Source organism: Garra rufa, chromosome 17, assembly GCF_049309525.1.
Source record: "Garra rufa chromosome 17, GarRuf1.0, whole genome shotgun sequence".
Lineage (NCBI taxonomy): Eukaryota > Metazoa > Chordata > Actinopteri > Cypriniformes > Cyprinidae > Garra > Garra rufa.
In genome coordinates, this window is record NC_133377.1 from 9718099 (window position 1) to 9740232 (window position 22134).

Sequence of the window (22134 nt, forward strand, 5' to 3'; positions counted from 1 at the left end):
TATACAATTAAACAGCTTGTGAATACTCACGTAATGTTATGCACTTACTTGCTACGACTTGCTATGCCACTGGTTGTACAGCATATTAAGACGGAGGCACGCTGTAGCACAATACTATGATATTTTTTCAAAAGCAGATCGTGGAGACATTTTAATCATCCATGATCAAAAATCGTCATATTGCACACCCCTATGTTGTATGTCCTAGTGAAATGGCTTCTTGAACGAGAAAGACAAATAAAAAATGTTGGACGGGATTTGGTTTTGTCCATTGGGAATTGATTGGATCATTGATGTTTGCTAAACGCTGTAATGGTTTCATGTGAGCGACAGGTTGCTGGAGGGCTCAATTTTGATTTCATGGTGACTTTAAGGCTAGTGTCAGTCCCAACAGAAACAAAATTAACAAAATGAAGCTTTCTCATGACTTCGGCCAATGGCTTGATGAGCATGTTTGCTTTGCACTGCAGTATTCAGCTTTTATTACATAAATGTCCAAACAAGACAGCCAACTCTGATGCAAACAGTTGATGAAATCATTTTCGGTACCAACTGTTATCTGTATCATGAGCCTAATGGAATGATTCCTGTCTGTGGGTAACTAAATGTCAGCTCACAGCTGTTAGTTAATACCAATGAATGTAAATAGACCCTCTCTGAGTCTATGTGAGAACTCATTATAAAGCAGTTCCTTAGGGTGAAAAAAAAAAAACAGTTCTGTCACATTTAGATTAAAGGCAGATGACAGTTTTGTCACATCAGTTTTTCTGAATTTTCCATCCATATTATTATTAACAAGGTGAAACTCTTCAGTTTGATTGCATGTAAAAATAATAACACCTCTAGTTATCAAGTTACATGATATGAAGCAAGGATAAGTAAGATTTTATACGTGCATTCCTGAAACCCCTGTGACCAGTTTCACAGTCCTCTTAAACCTTCAGTTTCATAGATAATGATTTTTACGTAATCATCTTTTCAACCAGATCCCATCAGTGACATTAACTGCTCCAAAAAATATGTTCAAAAGGATTCAGATAGCTAACAGAAATATGTGCGACATGGTCTCGTTCCAGCCTAAATAAACATTTAGAAAGTTCATTTTCAGGCGCGGTAGGGGGTGACGGTTGGCAGTGAGCCACATGAAGACATGAAGCCATGCGACAGCCTTCACTAGCACTTCCAGAGCTGTCATATTTCCGCATTTTTCAAATATCCAGCCATATTTCTCTGGGACTTTGAGCCAAATGCAGCACTGTCTGATCCTATCTGAAAAGGGGAAACACAGCTGCAGCTGGCTGCTAATCACACAACAAAGATCTGCACAAATATGTTTTCACAGTCAATATGCCTATGCATTTCTCTGTGAAAGCTGTGGAAAGTGTCAGGCATTTTCATGGCATTTCATTTCATGGCATTGATATTGAAAAATGTAACTCTTACAATTGAGGTCAAAAGTTTACATACACCTTGCAAAATCTACAAAATGTTAATTATTTGACCAAAATAAGAGGAATCATACGAGGGATTTAGCACTGACCTGAATAAGATATTTCACATACAAGATGTTTATATATAGCTCACAAGAGAAAATAATAGCTGAATTTATAAAAACGACCCTATTCAAAAGTTATACTGTATTGTTAGCTGAATGAACCACAGCTGTTTCTTTTTTGTTTTGTTTAGTGATAGTTGTTCCCTTGTAGAGTAGAGTCCCTTGTTTGTCCTGAACAGTTAAACTGCCTGCTGTTCTTCAGAAAAATCCTTCAGGTCCCACAAACTCTGTTTTTTTTTTTTTTTTTTTTTTTTTTTTTTAGCATTTTTGTGTATTTAAATCCTGTATGATTTTGAGATCTACCCCTGATAGCACACGTACATCTCAGAGACGTCTATTTGACGTTTACATTTGCATCTGCAAGACATAGTTTGCTCCTCTGCAATATTATTAATAATTAGATGTCTTTAAGATGTTTATGAATTAGAATGTATGTAGAACTGACATCTTACAGATGTCTGCTAGACGTTTGTACACAGCAGATGCTTTCCAGATCAAGAGATCTTTAACAGACGTGTGCTATCTGGGACCTTTTCACACTGAGGACAACTGATGGACTCATGTACAACTATTACAGAAGGTTAAATGCTCACTGATGCTCCAAAAGGAAACACGATACATTGAGAGCAAGGGGTGAAAACTTTTGGAATTTGAAGATCAGGGTAAGTTTAACTTATTTTGTCTTCTGGGAAACATGTAAGTATCTTCTGTAGCTTCTGAAGGCGAGTACTAAATGAAAAAAATATGATATTTAGTGAAAATAAGAAAAATCTTAATTCTGTTCAAAAGTTTTCACCCCCGGCTCTTAATGTGTAGTTTTTCCTTCTGGGGCATCAGTAAGCGTTTAAGCCTTCTGTAATAGTTGCATATGAGTTCCTAAGTTGTCCTTAGTGTGAAAAGATGGAAGTTGCTACCACATTTTTTTTACAGTGCATGTACTCACTTTAAACGCCTCCTTGGCTGTATTGTCATCAGCATCTCCACGTGCCCATGGTTTGGCAGGATTGCTCTCCAGACTGTGTCCAAAAAGATCGATGAAGAAGAAGGCGTACTCCTCCCGAGGAAGACCCAACTTTAAGAACTCCACCATTAGTTTGCGAAACGTGTCCCACTTGCAGCAGACATACACCACTGCAAACACAAAAAAGGGAAACTCAATTATCCGCCTTAAGGGTACTCGCAGTGAAAAAAAAAAAAAGTTCAGACTTAATGAGAATTCAATCCCGCTTATTACTACAAAGGATTGTGCTTGTGTGGCAAATGAGCTTTGTTTTGTACTGCAAAGGCAAAAGCACCTGAAAGTCTGACACTTTAATTTGCAATTAGGCTGGAGGTTATTAACAGCAGACGAGCTGAAACTCACTCTAAGAGCCGTAGTATACTGTAGAAGTAAAGCACAAAGGAGATCTTGGTTTTTTTTTTCTAAGATGTACAATGTTTTTACATCTTGGGAATCGCTGCAGATGGTAATTGATTTTAATTTGGTTAAGAATGCTAAAAAGTTACTTTGTTGATGAAGAAAATAAACAATTTTTCCTGGAAAAATGGAAAACATTCACTAATTTCTGGCAATGGCTGCATGAGAATTACATAACCTCAGATTTGATAGTTAAACGTGTGTATATTAATGATTTCCAATCATGCATGTACAGGAATGCTGTGGGATCTTCTGAACTCCCTTATTAGCCTGGGATCAACTGTATTGCATAAACAGAGAATATCTGGACATATGTTGAACTCGCAAGTCATATTCACATTTAACTAAACCAATTGATTTTATAGTGATATAAAGAGGTGCACATTTTAATGCACCACGTCTCATTTAAAAAAACATTTTCATGAATTTTTGTGTTTACAATTTACATAAAGATTAATTTTGTTCATGTTTTATGACGTGAGGTCCCTAATGTTTGTAATTTGCTCTTCATTATGTTGCACTAGCACTAAAAGCTTGTTCTTTGTAAGTAAGTGGAAAACAAAAGACATGAAATTGCCTCACACTTTCATGTTTTTCAACCAAAATCACAACATCATTTTATAAATACAAATTCTAAACTGCTAAGTAGATGCTTCCTAGGACTTTAGGAGCAACATTCATATCAACTTATGATTTCCGATTCAGCAGTATAGGTTTGGGTTATGGTCAAAATAGCTTCAGGATCAACAAAAGATGTTGTTTCAAGAATATGTACTAATTTTACCTAGAACTACATGTTCCAAGGTATATTGCATCAAAGTTTTTTTTTTTTTTTTTTTTTGCTGGTTAATAATCTGCAAGTCTTTCTAAAGATAAGAACTCTCTTGCATGCATGACCAACAAAAAAAGGTCTACAAGACACATAATTCTTATAAAGCTGGCATGTGTCTTTGCAGCATTGGCGTCACTAAACAGACATGCAATAATTGTTTTCAGGTTTCTCGAGCACTTCCACATGCCATTGGTCAAACAAACAGATTCCTGCCCCAAACTTACGCCACTGGTTGAGCCACAGATCCTTAAAGGCCTGATTACTATACATTTTTAATTATTATTTAAATTTGAATATGGTAGTCCATATCACAGCCATAACGGTAACTACACAATGTAAGGATATCATTACAATCACTTTCAGAACGTTTTTTTCTTCTAGCTAATGAATACAGCAGTGCACACTTATAATATACTGAATGGTATTGTGCGTTGGTGTGGATGCTAATATAATTATTGTTGTCGTTATCTTTGTAACAGGCCTTTACTTGTCTCTGTATTTTATTCTGAGATAGAGGTATTTTAACATCGATGTTAACATTGGATTTTCTTCTGCTTTTATTCACCCTTCCACAGAATGTTTGAGGTTAATGCGGTGCAGGAGGTATTGGATGGCAGCTAACATTTGAGTCTGTCATTGAAGTGCAGCGTATGTCAGGCATATGAAGCGGTCCAGACAGGGAGTCATGTGCTTCACGCTCCTAAATGCCAAAGAGAGGTCAGATCGCCACGGCAATTGCCTACAGACCCGCTCCTAATGATGAGCTTGATGAGGAAGTGAGGTGAGGTGTTAATTATAACAGTACCTTTGAAAAAACATATGAGAGAAAAGGCTCACATGTTCGGAATGGAATATTACTGCAGTGGATAATGAACATCTTATGTGCATTATACCTCTAGATGGATGGATAGATAGACGGATGGATAGAATGACAAACAGACACACAGATGGAACAGTAGAAAGACAGAGAGAGCGACAGACAAATATAGAGATATAAACCAATAGTAAGAGAGAAAGAGACAAACAGACAGGCCGATAGATAGATAGACAGAATGACAGATAAAATGACAGACAGACAGAACAATAGACAGAAGGAGAGAACGACAGCTGGAAAAAAGAATGATAGAATGACAGAACAAAGGAATGATAGAATTACAGAAAGAATGATAGATATAATGATGGACAGACAACAAAAGACAGAATGATAGATAGAATGGCAGACAGAACAAAATAACAGAATGATAGATATAATGACGGACAGACAGAATGATAGATAGAATGAGACGACAGACAGAATGACAGACAGATGGACAGACAGCAGGGATGGAAATTAGCACCCGCCACCAGCCAAATGCGGGTGATTTTGTGTTGTGGCGGGTAAACTCGCTTCACCCACCGGCCACCGTGGTGGGTAAATAAAAATAACATACTTCAACCGGACGGCGTGAGGCGGTAATGCACCTTAACGTTGGTTACGAACTGCCGTTAAAATACATGAAGAAGAAGAAGAAGACGGCAGACACTTTTAGCGGAGGGACACCTTCAGAAAAATGTGGCGATACATCACAGGCGTTAAGAGGTCTGTTAAAATATCTTTACAATCTGCTTTTGAAGAAATATATTATATTTCGTGCTACAGCGCACATTCTGTCAGATGCAATTCATGGCACGTCTTTCTCAGTATACTGTACAACGCGGCATTCATTCACATCAGATGATAACTCAGCGGCAGAGTTCCACTCACACAGGGGCGTAATTTCCACTGGGGACGCGCTTTTCAAAATCCCGTTGGTGTCCACCCAAATGGTTTTGTTAAGTAATCTCTTGTATTTTAGAATGCACGCTCTACGCCGCCGACAGTTTCGCGCTATAGTAAAAACTAAACCAAAAGTAAAACGTGCACGCACATTCAAAAGCAGCTTTAATACCCTGCGTTTAGAGAGCCCAATGCACGCAAATTAGGCTACATAAAATATCTAGGCTGTTATAGTATGTGGGCTATAAGTTGTGTAGTTGTGAAGATAGCTCTGTATCATGATAGAAAAATTTGGTGAAAATTCGGACAGAATGATAGATAGAATGACAGACAGACAGACAGACAGACAGACAGACAGACAGACAGACAGACAGACAGACAGACAGACAGACAGACAGAATGATAGATAGAATGAGACTGACAGACAGAATGACAGACAGAATGATAGACAGACAGACAGACAGACAGACAGACAGACAGACAGACAGACAGACAGACAGAATGATAGATAGAATGAAACTGACAGACAGAATGATAGATAGAATGACAGACAGACAGACAGACAGACAGACAGACAGACAGACAGACAGACAGACAGACAGACAGACAGACAGACAGACAGAATGATAGAATGAGACTGACAGACAGAACGACAGACAGAATGATAGATAGAATGACAGACAGACAGACAGACAGACAGACAGACAGACAGACAGACAGACAGACAGACAGACAGACAGACAGACAGACAGACAGACAGACAGACAGACAGAATGATAGATAGAATGAGACTGACAGACAGAATGACAGACAGAATGATAGATAGAATGACAGACAGACAGAATGATAGATAGAATGACAGACAGACAGATAGACAGACAGACAGACAGACAGACAGAATGACAGACAGACAGAATGATAGATAGAATGAGACTGACAGACAGAATGACAGACAGAATGATAGATAGAATGACAGACAGACAGAATGACAGACAGAATGATAGATAGAATGACAGACAGACAGACAGACAGACAGACAGACAGACAGACAGACAGACAGACAGACAGACAGACAGACAGACAGACAGACAGACAGACAGACAGACAGACAGACAGACAGAATGATAGATAGAATGAGACTGACAGACAGAATGACAGACAGAATGATAGATAGAATGACAGACAGACAGAATGATAGATAGAATGACAGACAGACAGATAGACAGACAGACAGACAGACAGACAGACAGACAGACAGACAGACAGACAGACAGACAGACAGACAGACAGAATGACAGACAGACAGAATGATAGATAGAATGAGACTGACAGACAGAATGACAGACAGAATGATAGATAGAATGACAGACAGACAGAATGACAGACAGAATGATAGATAGAATGACAGACAGACAGAATGACAGACAGAATGATAGATAGAATGACAGACAGATAGACAGACAGAATGATAGATAGAATGACAGACAGACAGACAGACAGACAGACAGACAGACAGACAGACAGACAGACAGACAGAATGATAGATAGAATGACAGACAGAATGATAGATAAAATGACAGACAGACAGACAGACAGTCAGACAGACAGACAGACAGACAGACAGACAGACAGACAGACAGACAGACAGACAGACTGATAGAATGAGACTGACAGACAGAATGATAGATAGAATGACATGTAGAACGACAGACAGACAGAATGACAGACGGACAGAATGATAGATAGAATGAGACTGACAGACAGAATAATAGATAGAATGACAGACAGACAGAATGACAGACAGAATGATAGATAGAATGACAGACAGACAGAATGACAGACAGAATGATAGATAGAATGACAGACAGATAGACAGACAGAATGATAGATAGAATGACAGACAGACAGACAGACAGACAGACAGACAGACAGACAGACAGACAGACAGACAGACAGACAGACAGACAGACAGAATGATAGATAGAATGACAGACAGAATGATAGATAAAATGACAGACAGACAGACAGTCAGACAGACAGACAGACAGACAGACAGACAGACAGACAGACAGACAGACAGACAGACAGACAGACAGACAGACTGATAGAATGAGACTGACAGACAGAATGATAGATAGAATGACATGTAGAACGACAGACAGACAGAATGACAGACGGACAGAATGATAGATAGAATGAGACTGACAGACAGAATAATAGATAGAATGACAGACAGACAGACAGACAGACAGGATGATAAATAGAATGACAGACAGACAGACAGAATGATAGATAGAATGACATGTAGAACGACAGGCAAACAGAATGACAGACATACAGATAGACGGAATGATAGAACAACAGACACAGAACAAAAGAATGACATACAGGCAGAATAATAGACAGAATGATAGATAGAATGACAGATAGAATGACAGACAGAATGACAGACAGAACAACAGACAGAATGATAGACAGATATAACAATAGAATGACATAAAAAAGCAAACAGGATGATAGAACAACAGACAGAAAAATAGATAGAATGACAGAAAGATAGACAGAGAAATCTGTCTGTCTGTCTGTTCTATCTTTCTAGACTTTCTATCACCTGTTGAAGCCTTTGAAAGCCTCTGTTATTGTGCCGTAATTTCATAAATAATTGATCATGGAGGAACTCCCGGTGACAGAAGATAAAGCGGCGTATCCGTTGCTATGGCGCCTAGAAAAAGACTTTGATATTTGAGTGAACCAGACTGATTTATCTCCAACTCAGAGATGTCATAAAACCTAATCACATACCACAACAACAACAGAAAGCACTTGTGTCTCTCAGGTGTGCAGCATCAGCGCTGCAGTGAGAGATTCACAGCAGGTGGGGCCTAAATAACAGTGACAGATGTGAGAGCACTCGTTATTTCGGATGAAAAGATTACCAAACAGGACCACACACGGCTCTTCATTTATGATGCCCTGGGAAGCACCCGTAAGTCATTATCTCCTATAACTGGCCCAATAACAGTCTTGTGTTCTCCACGCATATGGAATTGAAGAAGAATGGAACAGAAGAACCCACACGAGAGCTCTACAGCCCCACTCATACACTATGAGTACAGCTGAAGAGTGGACTCTTTTCTATCAGTCTATGACGTAGATAATTTTAACAGTGGCCATCTCGATCTGATTCTCGGAAACAGTGACTCTTTTCCAAGTTTTAATACATTCAGCACTTAGAAAAGAACTCTTATGTGCTGTGCCACTACATAGATTCTGTCTCCTTCACCTTCACGTTTAACTTTCTCTCTTTCCTTTTATAGCGAACAGACTTGTTTCTTTCCTAACAATATGACTCGCTCACCACATGAATTCTTCCTTGCAGAACATGCAGTAGAGCAGATAATTGGTCTGTTTTTGGTGAGAGGCATTTTAAAGGAATAGAAGATGTTTCTTAATGGGAACAGATTTGGAGAAATTTAGCATCACTTGCTCACCAACGGATCCTCTGCAGTGTATGGGTGCCATCAGAATGAGAGTCCAAACAGCTGATAGAAACCTCACAATGATCCACACCACTCCAGTCCATTCAGTCAATTAATTATCTTGTGAAAAGCTGCATTTTTGTAAGAAACAAATCCATCAGGATGCTTTTAAACCTCAAATGAGTCCTTTTGCTTTCTCCAGTGAAAAAGTCTGAATCAGGAGAGAAATATGCACAAATCAAGCATAGTTTACAAGTGACAACAGTCCAAAACAGTTCTACACAAATATGTTGGTGAATTTTGATGTGAGAAAACAACAGCTGATAGGCTTTTTCATAGAAGGACTGTTCCCTTTCGAGGGATCATCGAACTGTGTCCTCTAGGGGTCACTATGGGGAACGTGGTCAGCGTGACAGTGTGTCGTTTTTGTATGTATGCCTCAGACATGATGGTGTTCCCCATAGTGACCCCTAGAGGACACAGTGTTTCGTTCCCTATCTCAGGGAACCATGGTTACATACGTAGATGATATTATGGATTTTGAACTTTATTTTAGTTGGAAGCAATGGTTTAAAGTTACTTAAAGTGTCTGGATGATGGATTTGTTTCTTACAAACACGCTAATTTTTACTTCATAAGACGTTAATTGATGGACTGTTGTTGAGTTGTGTTGTGGAGTATTGAGATGTTTTTTTTTTTTTTATCAGCTGTTTGGACGGCACCCATTCACTGCAGATGATTCATTGCTGAGCGAGTGATGTAATGCTAAATTTCTCCAAAATCTGTTCCCATGAAGAAACAAACTCATTTACATCTTGGAACAGTGAGTACATTTTTATTTATAGGGGTGAACTGTTCCTTTAAAATTGCATAATTTGTGGACAAGGCATAAAATCATTTAACACTACCGTCAAAAGTTTTTGAACGGTAAGATTTTTAATGTTTTTAAAGAATTCTTAGGATTGATGAATATAAATATCCAAAGACCAGCATTTATCTGAAATAAGAAAGCTTTTGTAACATTATACAAACCATTCAAAAGCTTGGAGTCAGTCTATTTTTTTCTTTTGGGAAAGAAATTATAGAAATTAAAACTTTTATTTAGCAAGGATGCTTTAAACTGATCAAAAGTGACTATGAAGACATTTATAATGTTACAAAAGGTTTCTATTTCAGATAAATGCTGTCTTCTGAGCATCAAAAAATTCCTACTCAGACATAATAATACTAATAAATGTTTTTTTGAGCGGCAAATCAGAATATTAGAATGATTTCTGAAGGATCATGTGACTGGAGTAATTATACTAAAATTAATCTTTAAAATCATCGGAATAAATTACATTTTAAAATATATTTAAATAGAAAACAGTTATTTCACATAGTAGAAATATTTAAAAAATTCATTGCTGTTTTTGCTGTACTTTGGATAAAATAAAAGCAGGCTTGGGAAGCAGCAGAAACTTCTTTAAAAAATATAAAAAATCTTACAAGTGCAAAAACTTATGACTGGTAGTGTATATTATCAAAAAAGTCTTTCTTTCATCTCTTTCATTCACATCGACCATACTCTGATGTACTTGGAGTTGTACTGTACACAATAGATGACACAAAGCTTGCTAGGTTTAGAAACTAAGCTATTTTTGTGTGGATTTTCAGGGAATTTGGTGTGTAAGTGGTAAATCTTATCTTTAGTTCTAACACTTTGTGTCATCTTGTGATTATGTGATCATAATCACCGGGTGACAAATTAATTAAGAGAAATCTCCACTTCTCATTCCACTAATCAACAGGCAATCAGAATCACAGCCCAGTCAAATGCATTCATGGCTGGAAGCTATTCTGATCTAATTTCCCTAATGGCGATGCCCTGGTGAAAATCCAGTGTAATTGTTGACTCGGGCTCAGTCGGTATTGAAAATGAAAGCGATCACTGACTGCTACACACCACATTGTATTTTCTAATAACAGTATGTTTCAAAAAGACACATATGACATTATTTTTAATCACATTTATGTCTGAGCATATTAGAATGATTTCTGAAGGATCATGTGACACTGAAGACTGGAATAATAATGCTGAAAATTCAACTTTGCTTCACAGGAATAAATTACATTTTATAATATATTCAAATAGAAAACAGTTATTTTAGAGAGATCCCTAATCTGTTGAATGTCAGTGTACATACAACTAAAAGCACATTTACTAGTACACTATTCCAACAAAAAGCAATTTATCTATTTCTGGCAATCATGCAAACTCCCTTTTCATAAAATGATCTAATAGGATCTCTTTGTACCCTTAAATGATGTTGGCAGAGCAGACCCGTATCTGCTGGGAACTATTTGATATAGTTCTGTTTTTCCTTCATAGTCATATTTAATGCAAAAAGACAGGGCTGGGAATAGTTTACGACAGGACTGACAGAAAAATTACCTCTCATTGTTTTGCACTGAGTTCTTCTTTTTTTCATTTCACGCTGTCGCTGCTCTCTCGTCAGATTAAGTCACTTCACGTAAATAGATTTTTTGCATGTTTATTCTCCTGTAGTCTGATCAAATCAGACTGAATGTACCTTAGATGACCAGCCAAAGGTAAAATGATTGAATCAGGTCTGGTCTGTAAATCTGACAGACCTGCCATGTATATGGCCCCTATGAGATATTGCATCCAAAAGCCTTACAGAGAACAAAAAATGAATCCAAATGCAATATTTTACATCAAGCACTTTCCTCCCCCACAATAATTATGTTCCCAGGCCATAAACAAGTCTTAATATACCGACTCTGCTAACCAAATTTTGTATTTTTAAGTCAGTGTTGACAGACGAATGTTTGGGGGAGTATTGTCATGGTCGTTTTATAAGGCTTGTTATTATAGAGGGGTTTTACCAGTCTGAGCTCCAACGGAGCCACAATACCCACCCACAGAATACACGACACATGCATTGCCAAGCACTGACTTCATCTAATATTCAATATTCACAAGTTTTGTTTCAACCAGGGTTATCGTAGTTAACTAAAACTAAATGTTAAAAGTTTTAAAATTCAAGTTGTGCTCGTTTCAATTATTGTAATAAACAAAGCATTTAAGAATCATATACTTTTATTGGTCACAGAGATAATTTTTCTGCAATAGTCCAAAAGCCAATGGAAAATCCTATTAGGTATTTGTTGAGGGAACCAGGGAGATGCTAAGACAAATATTTCATCATTGCAGTGCCCAGTTGGCAGGCACAAACAAACAAAACACTTTTGAACTGCACACTGGTCTTGATTCACCATTAATTATGAAAGTTCGCCAAGCTAATGTCGCAATCTTTCAATATGCGGAAAAATACATTATGTAATAAAAACAATTCGGTTTGTTTTTAACCAAACTCTTGAGCTGCATGGGATCATTTTGCCACATGCTTGCATTCTTTTTTAAAGCTTGACAGTGGTCACCATTTATTCCAGTGTATAAATGATCACAAACAGATCTCCTTGTGTTTAAAAGAAAAAAAAGTCATATGGCTTTAGAACAGCAAGGGTAAATAATGTTCTTTTTGTTTTTGTATATTGTAAAATACAATATGACAAACAAGTATTATGTTCAAATAACCACACAAAGTTTTCACCAGTTTCAACTTAAAAACTTAAGTTTAGCAGCTGCCTTAAGATTGTAAGTTAAATCAACTTAAGTCATTTAAACTCACAAGTTATATCAACTCATTTTTATTGTAATAAGTTAAAATGACTTGTGGTTTTAAGCTGATTTAACATAAAAACTTAAGGCAACTGCTGAACTTAGGTTTTTAAGTTGAATCTGGTGAAAACTGGTGAAAACAGTGCAGTATTTATAAAACTGTAGGCAAAAAAACTCTATTACTACTTCCACCAAGATTGTAATTTTGAAAATAGCAAGCCATTTACATTTCTAATTTCTAAATACTAATTTTACATATTATTGTGATTTTAATGTTTGAACATTAATGTGTGTTGGCAGTTTGTGTACACAACCACCCTACAATGATAAAAATCCACCCAGTGGTATTTTTTTATCTTTAAAAGTAATATCCCCTTTTTAAAATCAGATCATTCTCAGCTTCTTGTCAACAGAGGCCAGGTGCAGGGGAAGACAAGAATGTCTCAGACTGAGCGAGATGTACTGTTGTTGGATGTAATAATGAACATAGCAGTCGTCATTTACTCCCGACATCTGAGCCACTGAAGATGCAGAGGATTAACGTTACTTTAATTTTTGAAAGGAAAGCGCCGATCCCGATCTACATATGCGTCTATGTTCATGCAAATAATTTGTGATGCAGCTTCACAATGAGTATAAGGGTTTTACATGCATCTTTGCAAATGGCCTTTCTTAATAATGTGCTAGTTAGCATGTTTTCGCAGCTAAATGTGGCTAAAGTAAACATTACAGCTTGTCATCCCACTGCAGATAGGGGCGGGGTGAGCAGAGCTCATTAGCGTTTAAAGGAACATGCAACAGAATAGCTCGCTCTAAAAAGGGCTGATTTTGACAAGGTAAAAAGAGTGTTTTTTTTACACTACCAATGAGAAATTTTAACCAAAGTATTTTATAGACTTCTCATTAAGACCCAAAAGAATATCAACTTGTAGAAAATGGGCATCCGATGAACCCTTTAAAGCAGCCACGGGAAAACCACAGACTTGGCAACACTCCCCTCAATCCTCCACTAGGACTTTTTTCGTGCAGATGAATACAATTGAAGTTAAATGCCCCTTCTCTTCCAAGCTTTATAATGGCAGTGAATGGGTGTTGAGATTTTGAAGTACAATAAAGTGCATCCATCCATCATAAAAAGTACTTCACCCAATTCCGGGAGGTTATTAAAGGCCTTCTGAAGTGAATGCAGTTATGTATGAAAAATATCTATATATACAATTTTATAAACTGGAATCTCTAGCTTCTGCTAACTGTTATACACACGTTCCAGCGGATGACATAGACAAACACAGTGATAAACGTGAAAGTGCAAATTAAGAGACCAAAACAAAACACCAGTCGTGAATTAGAAGTACAAAACAAGGATTTGTAAAGAAATGGAGGATTTCGATGTAAGCCAAGAGGAGACTGCTTTTACTTTGCTGTAAAAAAAATTTGGTTCTCGCAAGACATCATCCGCTGGAACGTCACTTTCCTGTGAATGCAGGTGCGATAGTTAGTGTAAGATAGAGATTACAGTTTATAATGTTTCAAATATGAATATTTCTCTTACACAAATGCATCAATTCACTTTAGAAGGCCTTTATTAACCCACCGGAGCCATGTGGAGTACTTTTTATGATGGATGGATGCACTTTTTTGGACTTCAAAATCTCAACAGCCATTCACTGCCATTATAAAGCTCGGAAGAGCCAGGACATTTTTAAAAAATATGTCTGATTGTATTTGTCTGAAAGAAAAAAGTCATATTCACCTGATGGCTTGATGGTGAGTAAACCATGGGGTAATTTTCATTTTTGGGTGAACTATCCCTTTAGGTCATTTGATAAAAAATGTTCTGCCTTACCCATCATAATTCAGAGTAAATAAAAATGCAAACTTGGCCCAAACCAATGCCTTTCATCCCTCACCAGCTGAGATGTCAGTTTTCATACACTTAATAAAGTCTTGTGACAGATCCTGATTAAAGAGAATGCTTTGTGACAAGCGTGCCCAGTCATGTAGGAGATATATTTAACCGGCTCTTAGGGATGTGAGCGTGTAGCCAAAGAGTGTCAGTGTTACTGTAAGAGAGCATAATCATTCTGTCTTTGTCGCTGTCCTCTGCTGTCTCGCTCTTCCTCACTGACTTCAAGGTGGTTGATGCTCTAATGCTCTGGGAATGTCATTTATTACTGTCTGTGATGAATAGCTGTCCAGTGTCAGACCGTCAGAATTAATGATCCACAAAGACATTTACCGGAAAGACCTCAAGCTTTCAGGGAAAACAGAAACTTTGAGTTAATTAAACCTGCTAGGTGGGCGGCTGAGCAATGTTTGACTAGCATACTACATACATAATTAGTATGGCCTTGAAACCAACTTTGCAAAAGAGTAACTAAACTCACATGCATACAGAGAGATGTATGGCCAGGGACTTCATACATAAATGGATTTCAATTCAAACTTACCATGAAATACACCACCAGACTAAATGCTTTCACAGAAAATGTTGCATTGTAAATCACTTTAACTGTAGTCTATAAAATTTACACAGCTTCATTTAGATTACCTTTAGATTTACATTTGCCACCATCTAACACTCTCTTAAAGTTAATCATTCAAAACATAAAATAACTCTTTTCAATGTATTTTTAGCAAATAAATATCCACTTATCATACTGTACATTATACATGTGATGTCTCAATTTATTGACTAGAACTGGCCAGAATTAGTCCATCCCTAATACTTAAAGGGATAGTTCACCCAAAAATTTAAATTCTGTCATTAATTACTCGTTTTGTTCCAAACCTGTAAGATCTTTGCTTATTTTCAGAACACAAATTAAGATATTTTTGATGAAATCCAAGAGCTTTCTGACCCTGCATAGACAGCAACACAACTGACAAGTTAAAGGCCCAGAAAGGTAGTAAGAACATTGTTAAAATAGTTCATGTGACATTAATGATTCAACCATAATTTTATAAAGCTACAAGGGTACTTTTTATGTGCAAAGAAAACAAATAAATGACTTTATTCAACAATTCCTATCCCTTTAAAGAGACAAAAATGGCAAAAGGTAAACAGTGACATTATAATGTCATCCATAATGACGAAAATCTGTTGTTACGGAAGCTTTTCGGTAATCAGAACATTTCCAGACAAGCAATAGGCAATTTGCCATTGACCCAGCACTGTGCTCAGGTGGCAGGAGGGGCGATCCGCTCTGATGAATTACACCTTCAATCAGATGTGACTGGAACTCTAGATTGTCTGTCTGCACAGAAGGCTCCTCTCCTTTCTGTGAGCCTCCCATGGGTGTCTTAGCCTTTGGCACAGACTGGAAATGACAATGGTTGCTTTTATGTGCCAGTCACCTTGTATTTACACACCCGTCCATTGGAAAAGGGTAACACACTCTACTTGTTCCATCAACCGGGCACAATTAACATCCGCTCTTTCTGGGTCCGTGGAGGCAACAGATGGGCTCTTTTATGGGAAATGACTGAAACTGCAGCCGTTTGCCCGGTGACTCCCCAAACAAGCGTCACAGACATCCTTATCAGATGTTTTGAGTAAGAGTACAGGCTAAATGTTTGTTTGGATACACCTACTCATTCTTTAGTAGTGTTGTCAAAAGTACCAGCACTTTATTACCGAGTTGAAACATAGATGAGTCATTTTATGAGAAGTCAAATTTCAAAGAGGTCTTTTATTATCATTAAAACATCTTGTGAGTTTCATAGCGTACAACATCCTGATTATATAAAAAGCATTTAAAGGGATAGTTCACCCAAAAACGAAAATTCTGTCATTGATTACTCACCCTCATGTTGTTCCAAACCCGTAAGACATTCAATCATATTCAGAACACAAATGAAGATATTTTTGATGAAATACAAGAGCTTTCTGACCCTGCATAGACAGCAACGCAACTAAGACATTCAAGGCCCAGAAAGGTTGTAAGGACATTGTTAAAATAGTTAATGTGACATCAACAATTCAACCGTAATGTAATAAGGCAAAGTGTAAAAAATGTGAAGTAACATAAAGAAAACAAAAATAATGACTTTATTCAAGTATTTATTTTCTTCTGTGTCGATCTTCAATGCATGTTCACAGGAGTACCATGATGCAAGCATGTGCTGCTGCTGATGCAGGAGCAAACATGGCTCATTTGGATAGTGATAGATTTGTGACATCACATGGGCAAATACATTTGCATATGACCACCTCCAAAAAAAAACATCAACGAATAGTTATAAGCAGTGATGGGAATAATGGCATTATAAATAAATGGGGTTACTAACGGTGTTACTTTCTTCATTAACAAGTAATCAAACTAATTACTGTTTACCCCGTTACAATGCCATTACGTTACTCACAATAAAATGCGACGTTACTATAATTTTCGTGTTGCATTCTTTTTCTAAGGTAAATTCTGGCTTATTCCCCTCAGCGTATCTTCTTCCAGAAACGAAAAGTAGCCTAGATGAACTTGATGAATGTTCATGTTTGTTTACGCAGGTGATGTGGGTGTTTACCTACATGTCCGCGTGTCTCACGTGGATATTATTTGAAAAGCATGATTACATTAAAGATAAGTTTAGATGATAAAATCTGGAGCTCGTGTTGGTATCATATGGATTACTTTATCATAGAATATTTGTTTTCAACACAACTTTCATTTAAAAGCAGACATTCAAGCTTTCTATACATATATTTCTCATCTCTGTGAGGCACATATTTGCGGAGACTCAGGTAGTTTTTTTTACAAGTCTGTGAAGAGACAAAAGCGCATTGTTTTCTTGTTTTTATGACTATACACAAATAAAAGTAGAACCTTTGCAGTTTCAAAATGTCAGAGTATTTTTTTTTAGTTCTTTTTGCGGTCATTAAAGGGGTCATCGGATGGCCATTTTCCATAAGTTGGTATGATTCTTTAGGATCTTGATGAGCATGTTCATAACATACTTTGGTTAAAATTTCTCAATGGTAGCATAAAAAACACTTGTTTTACCTTGTCAAAATCAGCCCTTTTTAGAGCGAGCTATTCTGTTGCATGTTCCTTTAAATGTTAATGAGCTCTTTTCGCCCCGCCCCTCTCTGCTGTGGGATAACGAGCCGTAATGTTTACTTTAGCCGCAAAACTTGCTAACTAGCACATTATTAAGAAATGCCATTTGCAAAGATGCATAAAAAAACCCTTACACTCACTTCTGCTGTGGGTGAAGCTGCATCACGAATGATTTGCACGAACACATATATAGATTGGGGACTGACGCTTCCCTTTCAAAAAACAAAAGTACTGTTAATCCTCTGCGGCTTCAGCGGCTCAGATGTCGGGAGTAAATGACAACTGCTATGTTCATTATTACATCGAACAACAGAACATCTGAACTGCTCAATCGGACACATTCTTGTCTTCCCCTGCAACTGAGTCACACAATGGCGATCGGAGTCGGACTGTTTCAGCTCCGTGAGGGCGGGTCTAAGGTAAGACGCTCATGCCAATCAACTATAGTGGGAGCAGTCTCTGTCTGTGTGTCGTCACACCGATAAGAAGCTGAGAATGACCTGATTTTAAAAAGAGGATATTACTTTTAAAGCTAAAAAAATCATTTTAATCATTGTAGGGTGTTTGTGTACACAAACTGCCAACACACATTAATGTTCAAACAACATGTAAAAGTGAGTTTTACATCCGTTGACGAAGACATGTGCGGTCTTCGACTCCAGAGGGTTAACAGTGTTGTTTTTCATGTCTGCGGGTTGAAGCGACCCAAATAACATAACATTTACAATCATCCTTGAGGTGGTTCTACACCTTCATTTGAGTCCAGCTGTGTTTGATTATACTGATTGGACTTGATTAGGAAAGCCGCACACCTGTCTATATAATACCTTACAGCTCACAGTGCATGTCAGAGCAAATGAGAATCATGAGGTCAAAGGAACTGCCTGAAGAGCTCAGAGACAGAATTGTGGCAAGGCACAGATCTGGCCAAGGTTACAAAAAAATTTCTACTGCACTTAAGGTTCCTAAAAGCACAGTGGCCTCCATAATCCTTAAATGGAAGACGTTTGGGACGACCAGAACCCTTCCTAGAGCTGGCCGTCCGGCCAAACTGAGCTATCGGGGAGAAGAGCCTTGGTGAGAGAGGTAAAGAAGAACCCAAAGATCACTGTGGCTCAGCTCCAGAGATGCAGTCGGGAGATGGGAGAAAGTTGTAGAAAGTAAACCATCACTGCAGCCCTCCACCAGTCGGGGCTTTATGGCAGAGTGGCCCGACGGAAGCCTCTCCTCAGTGCAAGACACATGAAAGCCCGCATGGAGTTTGCTAAAAAAACACCTGAAGGACTCCAAGATGGTGAGAAATAAGATTCTCTGGTCTGATGAGACCAAGATAGAACTTTTTGGCCTTAATTTTAAACGGTATGTGTGTAGAAAATCAGGCACTGCTCATCACCTGTCCAATACAGTCCCAACAATGAAGCATAGTGGTGGCAGCATCATGCTGTGGGTGTGTTTTTCAGCTGCAGGGACAGGACGACTGGTTGCAATCGAGGGAAAGATGAATGCGGCCAAGTACAGGGATATCCTGGATGAAAACCTTCTCCAGAGTGCTCAGGACCTCAGACTGGGCTGAAAGTTTACCTTCCAACAAGACAATGACCCTAAGCACACAGCTAAAAGAATGAAGGAGTGGCTTCACAACAACTCCATGACTGTTCTTGAATGGCCCAGCCAGAGCCCTGACTTAAACCCAATTGAGCATCTCTGGAGAGACCTAAAAATGGCTGTCCACCAACGTTTACCATCCAACCTGACAGAACTGGAGAGGATCTGCAGGGAGGAATGGCAGAGGATCCCCAAATCCAGGTGTGAAAAACTTGTTGCATCTTTCCCAAAAAGACTCATGGCTGTATTAGATCAAAAGGGTGATTCTACTAAATACTGAGCAAAGGGTCTGAATACTTAGGACCATGTGATGTTTCATTTTTTTCTTTTTTAATAAATCTGCAAAAATGTCAACAATTCTTTGTTTTTCTGTCAATGTGGGGTGCTGTGTGTACATTAATGAGGGAAAAAATGAACTTAAATGATTTCAGCAAATGGCTGCAATATAACAAAGAGTGAAAGAGCAAAGCAGCCGGTATTTGTATCTGTATTTGTATTTGTATTCGAGTAAAATTCAAAATAGGTGTAAAATCCTGTTTTTTTGTGCGTTACACTTATAATTTACGTTATAGTGTAAGTATTGTGACGAGTCGGCTGCCTTCCCCCTGATTATCATCACCACCCCGTCCCTTATTCGCCGCCCTTCTCCAGGCTCCCGACGGGAGTGGGTGTGTAGGGGAGAGGAGGGGCAAGTAATCGGCTCGGGCTGGCGGCGTGTGATGAGGGCACCTGAATGGAATGAAGCCTCATCACCGCCGCTGTTTAAATGCCGAGCGCGCCTCTCCTCAGGAGACCGGTCTCTCCCCCGTGCATGCACGCTGGTGTCCTCGTGGGTCCAGGAAGGGGTGAAGAGGAAGCCAGCGCCGCCAGAGGACGAGCAGCCGGACCCCGTGTGTCCGGAAGAACGCCGCACCCGTTAGTCGGCTGACGGGCCAGGTTGCCGGTCCGTCGAATCCCCCAAGAGTGCCGCAGAGCAGCAGAAGGAGGACGTTGCTGCAAGAGATGCCGCCGCCCCTCGCGCTCCGGGACCTAAGCGGGGAGCGCGTGCGGCCGCCGGACTCCGCCCCTTACCTGGACCCTTCCCATTTGAACACTGCCCCTCATTCACGGAACCCCCTTCACAACGAGGACACCAGATCCCCCTTTTATTTGGACACTTTATTTCCCTTTTGGACACTTCTTTCATTTTCTGTTTAATAAAAGCCTCTCCGAGGCCTGACGCCACACCCACTGTGTCTATCGTTCGTCCCTCCCGCCACAGTGGTGGAGAATGCGGGCAAGGCGGGGCTTAGACAGCGCAGTGGGCAACACCTGATGACGTCATCCCCTCTCGCTCGCAAAAGTTCGTGAAAACCCGGACAGGGACGGAGAAACGACGGAGACGGCCTCCCAGCCGCAAGAAGGGTAAGTGATGTTTCAGTTAGTCACTTATCCTGCGGTTGGTTGAGGCTGTCGACTAATACCGGTTTTTCTGTCCCTGTTCCGGTGCGCTTGGAGAGGGAGCGTTACCTTGGAGAGGAATCCCCGCCCACTCCGACCGCTGGAGCCTGGATGAGGAAGGTAGCACTCCTGCGTGGGCGGCGACCTGATGACGGGGATGTCGCTTGGGGGGGGGAATGTGACGAGTCGGCTGCCTCCCCCCTGATTATCATCACCACCCTGTCCCTTATTCGCCGCCCTTCTCCAGGCTCCCGACGGGAGTGGGTGTGTAGGGGAGAGGAGGGGCGAGTAATCGGCTCGGGCTGGCGGCGTGTGATGAGGGCACCTGAATGGAATGAAGCCTCATCACCGCCACTGTTTAAATGCCGAGCGCGCCTCTCCTCAGGAGACCGGTCTCTCCCCCGTGCATGCACGCTGGTGTCCTCGTGGGTCCAGGAAGGGGTGAAGAGGAAGCCAGCGCCGCCAGAGGACGAGCAGCCGGACCCCGTGTGTCCGGACGAACGCCGCACCCGTTAGTCGGCTGACGGGCCAGGTTGCCGGGCCGTCGAATCCCCCGAGAGTGCCGCAGAGCAGCAGAAGGAGGACGTTGCTGCAAGAGATGCCGCCGCCCCTCGCGCTCCGGGACCTAAGCGGGGAGCGTGTGCGGCCGCCGGACTCCGCCCCTTACCTGGACCCTTCCCATTTGAACACTGCCCCTCCTTCACGGAACCCCCTTCACAATGAGGACACCAGATCCCCCTTTTATTTGGACACTTTATTTCCCTTTTGGACACTTCTTTCATTTTCTGTTTAATAAAAGCCTCTCCGAGGCCTGACGCCACACCCACTGTGTCTGTCGTTTGTCCCTCCCGCCACAGTATTCTTTAATTATATCCATTATAATAATTATGTATATGCAATATTGGTTGATGTTTTTGAACATGTAACAAGCAACGCCATTGAAAAGAAAATAACATAACAGCCATTACCTCATCCATGGTTAAACCAACAACTAATAAAATACCATTGTGAACATTATGAACCCCACCACCACCCATCCTTGTTGGAGGACGCTGAACAGATGGAATAAAAACAAATAATACTTAAAAGAACTGTTCTTCTTCTGAATGAACTTCTTTCCCGTGGCGTCTGCCGTTGCTAAGCAACCATGACCTGATCTCTCAATTGAGACTCGGAAGCTTCAGCAAAGCATAAATGGATTTCCAGCATTAAAAATCGCTTGCAGTAGCTCTGCTATTAAATTTATTTTAAAATGGTTCCTCCAACTTGGCTGTTTTTCAATGTTATTAAGGGAAAGGGTGAAGCTGA

General features: G+C 39.7%; 1 protein-coding gene across 1 annotated transcript in view; it reads right to left on the reverse strand.

Moving 5' to 3' along the window:
• The window catches only part of npr1a (natriuretic peptide receptor 1a), a 174574-nt gene that overhangs the window by 129091 nt on the left and 23349 nt on the right, over positions 1–22134 (reverse strand). The window contains exon 3 of the mRNA XM_073822471.1: positions 2499–2686. Coding sequence (XP_073678572.1) covers positions 2499–2686 — 188 coding nt within the window. The remainder of the gene's footprint in view (positions 1–2498; positions 2687–22134) is intronic.